This window comes from Benincasa hispida, chromosome 5, assembly GCF_009727055.1.
Source record: "Benincasa hispida cultivar B227 chromosome 5, ASM972705v1, whole genome shotgun sequence".
Taxonomy (NCBI): domain Eukaryota; kingdom Viridiplantae; phylum Streptophyta; class Magnoliopsida; order Cucurbitales; family Cucurbitaceae; genus Benincasa; species Benincasa hispida.
This window is the reverse complement of record NC_052353.1, coordinates 40,598,071-40,607,762: the sequence shown is the minus strand read 5'-3', so window position 1 is coordinate 40,607,762 and position 9,692 is coordinate 40,598,071. Positions and strand designations below refer to the sequence as shown.

The 9,692-nt window shown below is 30.2% G+C and overlaps 1 protein-coding gene and 1 non-coding gene across 2 annotated transcripts; one reads left to right on the top strand and one right to left on the bottom strand.

Moving 5' to 3' along the window:
- Positions 1 to 4,410: 4,410 nt before the first annotated feature.
- LOC120077042 (probable LRR receptor-like serine/threonine-protein kinase At1g67720) lies at positions 4,411 to 8,579 on the bottom strand. The gene is made up of 9 exons (XM_039030880.1): positions 8,332 to 8,579; positions 7,689 to 8,244; positions 6,059 to 6,522; positions 5,748 to 5,883; positions 5,548 to 5,619; positions 5,390 to 5,458; positions 5,233 to 5,304; positions 4,753 to 4,821; positions 4,411 to 4,606 (listed from the first exon to the last, which is right to left on the bottom strand). The coding sequence occupies exons 1-9, from the start codon at positions 8,432 to 8,434 to the stop codon at positions 4,600 to 4,602; spliced, it is 1,548 nt and encodes a 515-aa protein (XP_038886808.1). The 5' UTR covers positions 8,435 to 8,579; the 3' UTR covers positions 4,411 to 4,599.
- Positions 8,580 to 8,657: 78 nt separating this feature from the next.
- On the top strand, positions 8,658 to 8,730 carry TRNAR-CCU. Its single transcript has one exon. It is a non-coding gene; the product is annotated as a tRNA-Arg (tRNA).
- Positions 8,731 to 9,692: the final 962 nt, after the last annotated feature.

Sequence of the window (9,692 nt, the reverse complement as noted above, 5' to 3'; positions counted from 1 at the left end):
ATCCATTGATATGATTTTTTTCCATAGTATGTAAATACTTTGTATTTTTTTTTCTATTTTTGACCAATTTTCTTATATTATTATACCATCAATTTGTCTTTTTGAAAAATAATTGTCTTCTTGACAAACAAACAAATATTCACTTTTCCAATCTTGTTTTTGTTATGCCTATACAATGAGTTAGGCTTCTTTCGTAGGTATTGTGGTTGATGGAGTTATAAATACGGTGTAATTATTGAAGCTTAAATGAAAATGGAGTTATGAATACAGTGTAATTGTAAATAAATAAACTCCCTTACTGATTTTTCTCCCTAGAATTATATTTGAATTTATATTTTATTATCAAATTAGATTTTATCTAACTACTTATCAAAGTAATCACAATAAATAAAAACTTACTGATTTTTCTCTCTAATTTATATTTGACTTTATCTTTTATTATCAGATTTTATTTTATCCAACTAACTTTTGATTTGTTTAAATGTTTATTACAAATTCAATTGTATCTATATATATATATATATATATAAACTATTTTATACATTTTGTATCAAATTAATTTGATCTTTTTTTTCTTAATATTTTCGATGTTTTCAACTTTCATATAGAATTGCGTAAAAATGGTTTGTTGTACTTAAAAGGAAAATGGGAATTAAACTTTAAACGTTTGAAATATGTGCATGTATATATATATATATTTGTTTAGTTTATTATTAATACTAATATTAATATTGATATTATTAAAATAAGATAACAAAAAATCCTAAATCTCATGTTCTCCATATTTTTCACTTAGTCGCCTCCCAAAATCTCTTTTTCTCCTTCTCATTCTCATGTATGCAATCGTTGGTTCAGCGAACCTTTCTTGAATTCCATCATCTTGGCTAGCTTTTGACGAATACTCTCGCAAGTCATCGACTTTTTTCGCTCGTACACATGTTTTCTACTTTTATTTCTATTTTGAACATCGTTTTCAACAATGACGTTTTGGGATTGATAATGTTTAAAGTTGGCTTTCAAGATCCTATGAGTAAAATGATCATATGGAATGAAGATGATGAAACTCCCTACAACTGATTTGATGTCAAACAAAATCATATTTCCAATAGTCACATCCTCCTGAAGTTTTAATTCCTTCAATCACTCATTTGCCTACAACAACTTCATTGGTACAATCAACTTTTCTCTTTCTCACCTTGGAGGGAGTCCATCGTTGTAGACATCCATAAGTTTCTAATGACCTCCACTGCCTGGTCGTCATCTTCCCTCGCAATACACGCATTCTACAGTCAGCTAGAAGCATTAATGACCATATTGGGTGATTTTTAATCTTTGCTTCTAGAATGTTAGATACCATGTATTTGTAGTTCTATAATATTTAGGTAGAGTGTATTTATGGGATTCGTATTGTTTTTGAAGCAGTATATATTCGCATTCTCGTTTGTACTTAATTTTATTGTTTTAGAGTAGTTTTGTTATTTACTGATTAGTATTTTCTATTATATAAATTGATTTTGCTATTTTTATAAATTTGAAACATTTTTGCCATTTTTCCAAATGAAACTTTAAAATTTGTTATTTCTCTTGTCAGCCCATAAATTTAAACACGAACACGAATAGCCTACTTGCTATGACTTGGATGCTTCAAATATATGTATATTTAAAGTTAGCAAAGTGTATTGTATTTCAAAATGATATTAAATCTGTTCTTTTCTTTTAATTGAAGTAATTGCAGATGTTTTTTTAGTACAACAAATATGGTATGAAAATATAAATTTTCAACCTCACCAAATGAGTGCATATCAATACTTTTGAGTTATACTCACTCTACCGATAATGTAGTAGATTATATCTTTGTAGTGTTCGTAAAATTTATAAAATTAATTATCATAACACATCTTTAGGCTTTGTGTAGAGTTATACTGATTTTTACTCATCACTCGAATACAACTAAATAAAATCTTGACGTGGCATTTTATTAGATAAAATTAAGTGAGATGTATAATCACTAATCAGTAGCTAGTTTGACTAATGACATGATTGAATTGGACAAATGTAACGAATCAATACTCGATAAGATTGGTGAATAAGTACTTGTCGTCATAATTTGTAACTCTATTAACCGTTACAAAAATAAATAAATAAACAAACAAACAAATAAATAAATAAATAAAGGGAAAGAAATAAAGAAATAAAGGTGAAAAATGAGTAAGTGAATGGCAAAAGAAGGCAAGTCAACGACTCAACAATAACGAAGTACATGTCTTCTCATGTTATGATTTTGGAGGTTGAAATTAGAGTAAAAGTTTAATTTCTCGATGTAGCCGTGTTCGGATTGCTTTTGAGAGTGTTAAAATTGATTATGTAGACCCATTTAATAACGTTACTATTTTCTATTTTTTGTTTTTCATTTTTTTTAAAAGATTGACATTTTTTATAACTATTTATGTTTCTTATTCTTAAAATTTGAAAAATATTTCTAAAAATTGAGAAACTACTCTATTCCATTTTTATTTTATTTAAAATTGTTTCTAATAAGTGAAAAAGTATAGATTTAGCTAGTCTGCGGGTAAGCAGGGCCAAAATACTTGTCAGCTTCATTGTGAGACTTTTTTTTATTATATTTTATTATTTTTTTCTATATATATATATTTTTTATATTTCTTTGATAATTATTTCTTTTTTTCTTTATTATTTTTCTATATCTATATGTCAATTTAATTTTAAATTTCCAATTTTTAAATATTTAAATTTCAATATTATTTTGGTTTTCAAATTTCAAATTTTTAATAGGATTGTTTTCAAATATAAGAAAATTAACCAAAATATTTATAAATATAGAAAAAATTTCATTGTCTATATGTAATAGACCACAATAGACTAGTATCTATGTCTATTTATGTCAGGATAGACACAAATAATCTATCGTGATCTATTACAAATAGACTCTGATATTTTACTTTATTTTAAGGTATTTTCAATAGTTTTGTTATTTAAAATAATTTTCTTTTTCAATATGTATATATAAATATATTTTTTTTAAATTTGAATTTTAAATTTTTCAATATGCATCTTTACATATTTTTTTTAACTTATTATTTTTTTATTTTTCTTACATACAAAACTAGTTATAGTTTTAAAATATATAAATTTTGTTTACTAAGATATTCATTTTAATATTTTTACAACCATGACATTTACATAATAATATAATTGAGTTAGATTTGAGTCTACATCATTTAAAATTTTAAAAAGATGACTCAAGTGAGAAATAATATTGTAAGTCAAATTTTAAATAGTTATTTATTGTTATTAATTTTATATTGAGACTTATGTGTATTTGATAATTATCTTTTATATTTTAATGCATGTTATATATATATTTTTATTTTATATAATTAGATTATATTTAAATTATAAAATATGGAAAAATGTAAGAAAAAAATACAAGAAAAGAGAAACAAGAAATAACTATCAAACAAGTTTATGTTTTTTTTTTTTAAAAAAAGAAATATGAATAGTTATCAAACATATTCTTGTTTCTTGTTTTAAAAAAAGAGGAAACGGGAAACAAAAAAAAAGAAGAAACGGGAACGTTATCAAATGGGCCCGTAATAGTCTTTACCGCTTTGAATATTTGGTAGAGTTGTTAAAATCAATTTTTTAATCCTATGCTAATTCTCACCTTGTAAAAATATGTTTCTACTAGCTTTTAAAAGTAGATTCAAGTAAAATTAGCATTTGTTAATACCCTCTTCTTTTGTTATGCTCCTTATGAGGAGAACAAAGTTACTTATGCCTTTGCGACATTAGCATCTTTTTAAGGTGATTCTTTGATCTGGAATTTTCTTTTTTCTAGATAATATTTTCTCCAACATTCTTAATGAGGAGGTTATGTTATACTTTTTCTCTTATTCATATAGTATCTATTGATCTTAAAAATAAAAAAAAGGTAGAAATGTATGAACATATAAAAATGTAGATATCTCGATGGTTGGCTGGTTTTCTTTTTTTTTGGGGGGGGGTTGCTAAAATTTTAATAGCATAGTCTTAAAAGGAGTCTTAATTTACATTTTGATAAACTTTGAGTAAATTTAGATGAAGTTGAAGATAATTACAGCGTATGTTTTAAGTTATAAGATTCATTTTGATGAAATTATTATCTGTCTCTTATACACATCTAGATGTGTATAAGAGACAGATATATATATATATGTAGGGACCATTCATCACAAAAAGAAGAAAAGAAAAATTTCCAAATAGCCCTTCAAAAGAGAAACTTAATTGGCTTGGCCTGTTGGCTTGAGTAAAAAGTTTCAAAGTTTTATTCCTTGTAAACTCCAAGCACCTGTCAGAAAACTTAATCAAATAAAGCATCTTATTCTTTCTTAATAGCAAATTAGGCAATAATTACCAATCAATCAATCAATAAATTAGACGATAATATGGAGATAATATGATTCTCATACTACAGTAAATACTGCAACAGTTTATTGCAGAAATTCTGATAAATTACAAAGCCCCTTTTCTTTAAAATTACACTTCTAAGCTTTATATATTCTCTTCCATCCTTTGAGATAGCCAAATAGATTTCTGATTCTACAACCTAAAAATCAACAAAATGGAGAGAGAACAAAAAAATGAACAACATTAGTTAACAAGTGTATAGAATAGTAGAGAGAAGAGGCTGATAGAGTAGAGAAGCATTTGCTAATGGAGCCAAACTTGAAGAACTCAGATCCATTTTCTTACTCGACGTGTATGCCTAGCTTCTGCAGTGCTTGGAGAGCTTTCGACTTCAGATCATTATTTTGGAGAAATCTGTAGACATAAAAAGTCACCAATTAAAACCATTGGATCATCTCTTGAAACTTTATGGAGGGAAAGGGAGCAATTGTTTTTCCTCCTCTATCGAGTTCAACATTTCGGTTATTTTTATAACCGCTTCCTAGCCATCGAAAATGAGAACATGTGCAAACTTGTGATGACAATGTTTGAGCATCGAAAGTGAAGGCTAAAAATGAGTCCGAAGTGAGATAGTTTAGTTTCAAACTTAGTGAGGGCAGTTCAGATGGAAAGAATATCATGCATGTGTAATAATCGTAAGTGTTGCAGCTAGCAAAGCATGATATTGCTGTTCTTTTATGGACTCGGTTTATCTACTTGTGTTGTTATATTGTAGGTACAAAAAGAAGGAATAATTCCAGGTGTATAATCGTGGCCAAAACTTACATTTCACGAATATGTGGAAGCTTCGAGAGTGAATGAGGAATTGGCCCTTCAAATTGGTTCTTTTCCAGATGCCTTCAATCAGCAAAACAAGCAGAGTTATAAAATAGGCAAGAGAGTTCCAGATTAGTAAACGAGAGGTATCGACTACAAAACGTACAGTGTTTGCAACTCCTTCAATGAACCCATTTCTGGAATAGAGCCTGAGAGTTTGTTGCTACCAAGCCAACTGCAAATGCCAATCAAGAAATAGCTTTTTAAGTATGATGACTCAAATAGCTAAGCTAAGTTTGACAATGGAAAAAACTTTTCACTTACAGATGAGAAAGGGCAGTTAAATTGTTTATGCTTGAAGGAAGCGTACCAGATAAGCCAAAGTTTGTCAAGTTCCTTCACAAATATTAAAAATAAGGAGAAAAAGTTCAATCATTTTATTAGTTTAATCGGAACATATATAAAATGAAAGTATAAAGAAATCAGAAATTTCTCTGCTGGCTTCTTGAGGTGAGAATACTTACAAATTGACAACTCGAGCAAGTTTTCCATCGGAACAAGTAACACCGGTCCATGAATTCTCCTTAGGCAAGCAAGGATCACCACTCCAATCATGGGGTGGATTGTTGAAGCTTCGTGCCAAGTCCACCATTGTCATCACTGCCAAATTATTCAAAGAAAAAAACAAAAGCTTTGTCAAAAGAAGAAGAACATGGCTTCTTCAGCTTTCTTGCATTAATCTCAACTCAAGTGAACGGTTGATATTTTAAGAAAATAAAAGAAACCGAATACATTATCCCGAGGAGGAGGATATGTTTATGAGGAAGAAAAGTACCATCTCTAGTTAATGTCCTTCCACCGAGACGAAAAACTTGAAGGATCTCAGCAGCATTAATCACAGGCCCAACGGGCATGTCATCTGCAGGAGTTAGTTCTATGTGGGTCTGTCCATACAAAGGCCATCTCGGACTGGAAACAGACACGCCATTGGCAGTGACATTGAGGTTTGTAAAGAAATTCTTGCCATTTATTGCAACATTAAAGACCCTCCAGCTATACGGACTCGGAGACCGATTGTCCTGAAAGTATAGCGAGATGTAGTAGTAGGCTGCTGGAAGTGGGAACGGAGGCCAGTTAATTTTGAGCAACTTCCCACGGCTGGTCGTAATGGCAGTGTTAAAAGCCTTTGCTGGTGGGAGATTCCAAAAGGTTGAAGGAGTAACGTTGGCATGGCATGTTACCAATGGGTTCTCATCAACAAATGGGTGCCATTGTCGGTTGAATGCATCATCTGGAAAGCTAACTCCACATTGAAATTTCAAGTACCAAAAATTGATCATAAGTTTAGAGATAGCTTACTTGAAATTACAAGTTTGTAGGTGAAGTTAAGTCCCCTTTTTCAAGTTCATTCATCAATTACATATAAACAACCTCCACAACCCAACACACAGAGAAAAGAAACAAACAACTTTAGGCATATAAAACAACAAAAGCTTAAATCTTATTTTTTATTACCTAAACTTTGAAACATTTCAAATAATCTATTTTAATCTCTAAGGCCTCGTTAAATCTTATTTTTTATTACCTAAACTTTGAAACATTTCAAATAATCTATTTTAATCTCTAAGGCCTCGTTAAATCTTATTTTTTATTACCTAAACTTTGAAACATTTCAAATAATCTATTTTAATCTCTAAGGCCTCGTTAAATCTTATTTTTTATTACCTAAACTTTGAAACATTTCAAATAATCTATTTTAATCTCTAAGGCCTCGTTTGATAATCATTTAGTTTTTATTTTATTTTATTTTAGGTTTATGAAAATTAAGCCTCTTTCTTCTCAATTTCTTACGATGGTTTCATCTTTCTTATAAAAGATAGTTGAATTCTTAACCATATTCCAAATTAAAAAAACATGTTTATAAAACTACTTTTCTTAGTTTTCAAAACTTGGCTTGGTTTTTGAAAATATTTGTAGGAAATACATAACAAAACAAGAAATTTAGAGGTGGAACGGGTATTTATAGACTTCATTTTTAAAAACTAAATACGGAGCCTAAACTTGGCATATACATTGCTTTAGTCCTTACAACCTTTCTATTAAATATTTAACAAGACCTCAAACTCATATGAAAACCTGTCATCTAACCTACCGCATGTGACTTCAAACATTTGTAAAATATTATAAATGAACAAAAGAAGTATCAACATCAAGTTTCTACTAAATATATTCAAGAAACCAAAAGATTAATCTAAAATGGTCTTCTGCATGGAAAAACTCAACAACAAAGATAGAATGTTAAGACTATTTTCCCAACATTTTGGATTCATATGATTTCTATCCAAACAATACCCATTTCAAATCATACCAATGCCAATCTGGGTCTTCAACACAACTACAAAATATCACAATCCTGAAACAAAATTTAGAAGAAAAATTAGTTGCAAACAAAGAAGTTTACCTACCCAATGACATCAACATCATGTCCAAAGCTGGTTCTAGCAACCAAACTCAGAGCATGGTTCTTGAAATCTGTGGTGTTATAAACAGAGTCCTCCAGAGACTCCAACTCCAGAGCCGAAATGAAAGGGCTAGAACTCGAATCCGTATGTTGATTCCTGGCCAAACAAACACTCATCATTTTCCCCATCGCCACCGCCACAACCTCGTAATAAGACGACATCCCATTGGCGTAATCCTCCGTCGTGTTCACGGTGCTCCATTTCGTCCCTTCTACAATCTGATCGAAAACCGGCGGCACCTTCCCGCCGTCGTAACCACCGTAATAATACGTGGTCCTCACAATGTATTTGCCTCCTTTAACCACCGGAATCTCATAGCAGTATTTCCGAGCCGATTTGTCAGGAAAATAACGCAATGTCGAGAGAATCGGCACAAGATTTGGATCGTGGAGCTTCGTGGTGTTTCCGACAGAGATAAAACCTTCATCGGTGATGTACTGAAGGTTGCCGACGGTTGTCTTGGCGGCTGAATCGGTGGCACCGCAATTGAGAAGATAGCCTGCAAAGATTTGGGGGAAAAAGGAGATGGGGTTAAAGAATTAGAGGATGAAAATGGAGGAATGTGAAAAATTGGTGAAATGGGTACCTCGAGGAACGGGAGGAGAAGCGGTGGAGAAGCGGAGGAGGAAGAAAAGAAAGAAGAAGATGGAATTGAGAAGGGTCATTTTGTTTTTTTTGGATTTTTTCATGGAATCTTTTTGTGGTGGAGAGGATGAATTTTACTCCACCAGAAAAAGATGGGTCTACTTTTTTTGTTTGTTGCAGGTTTTTGTTGAGGAGAAAGGAGACAGAAAGGGAGAAGAGAAAATGGCGATTTTGGCTGAAGCTTGAGAAAGAACTGACACGTTCGTGGCTGTAGGTTGAAGATGAAAGTTTTTAAAATAATTAAAAACTTTTATTATCAGAAAAAAAGCGCCTGTAGCTCAGTGGATAGAGCGTCTGTTTCCTAAGCAGAAAGTCGTAGGTTCGACCCCTACCTGGCGCGTATTCATTTTCTCCTATAATTTTTTTCCTTCTCAATTTGGTTAAAATGTGTAAAATAGTTTTCTAATGTTTATTTTTTTAAAAAAATAGGGAAAAATATCTTTTTTATTTTAGATTTTGGGTTTAGTTTATCACTAGATTTTAAAATATTACATATTTAGTCTTTAATATTTGAATTTGATTTTAATTTAGTTTATATATTTCAAAATATTACAATTTTACCTTTGACATTTGAATTTTGTTTCAATTTAGAGCCTAGATTTTAAGATTTACACTTTTAACCTCGATTTTTTTGCTAAATAATCATTTTTCAACTTTAGTATTAATGTTGTTGATAAATTTAAAATAATTATGATAATGATAATTAATTAAGTTTCATTATTTTTCATCATTTTTAAAATTAACTTTAAAACTTCACATCATAATTATTTTTAATTAATTAAGAGACAATGATGTCAATGATTGAAAGTGAGTGTCTAATGAAAAATTGAGGTTTAAAGTGTAAAATCTTGAAACCTGAGAATCAAATGGTTATAAAACTCAAATCTAAAGAATAAGATTGCAACATTTTGAAATTTAAACTAAATTGAAACAAACTCTATACTTGAATAAAAGGTCTGTTTGAAATGACATAGGAACAAAAATGTTTGGAGTTTTTGGCCAATAGTTGTTGTTGGAGGTGGTGGTTGGAATTTTCCATACAAATTAGGAAGGGATTAATATTAAACTTGTTAGCATAAATTCTTTATATCTATATTGAATAGATAAATCCTAGGATCATTCATGTCAAATTGTAAAGAATAACATACCGGATTCCATTGCAAAATTGATGATAGCTTCAAGATGATGATGGATGACTATGGTTTTCCTCAACCAAAACTCCGAATGTCCTTAGTGGGATCTCTCTCTAGATAGGATTCAAGAAAGACTGAGTGCTTATTGTTTTGGTATATCGGGGACCAT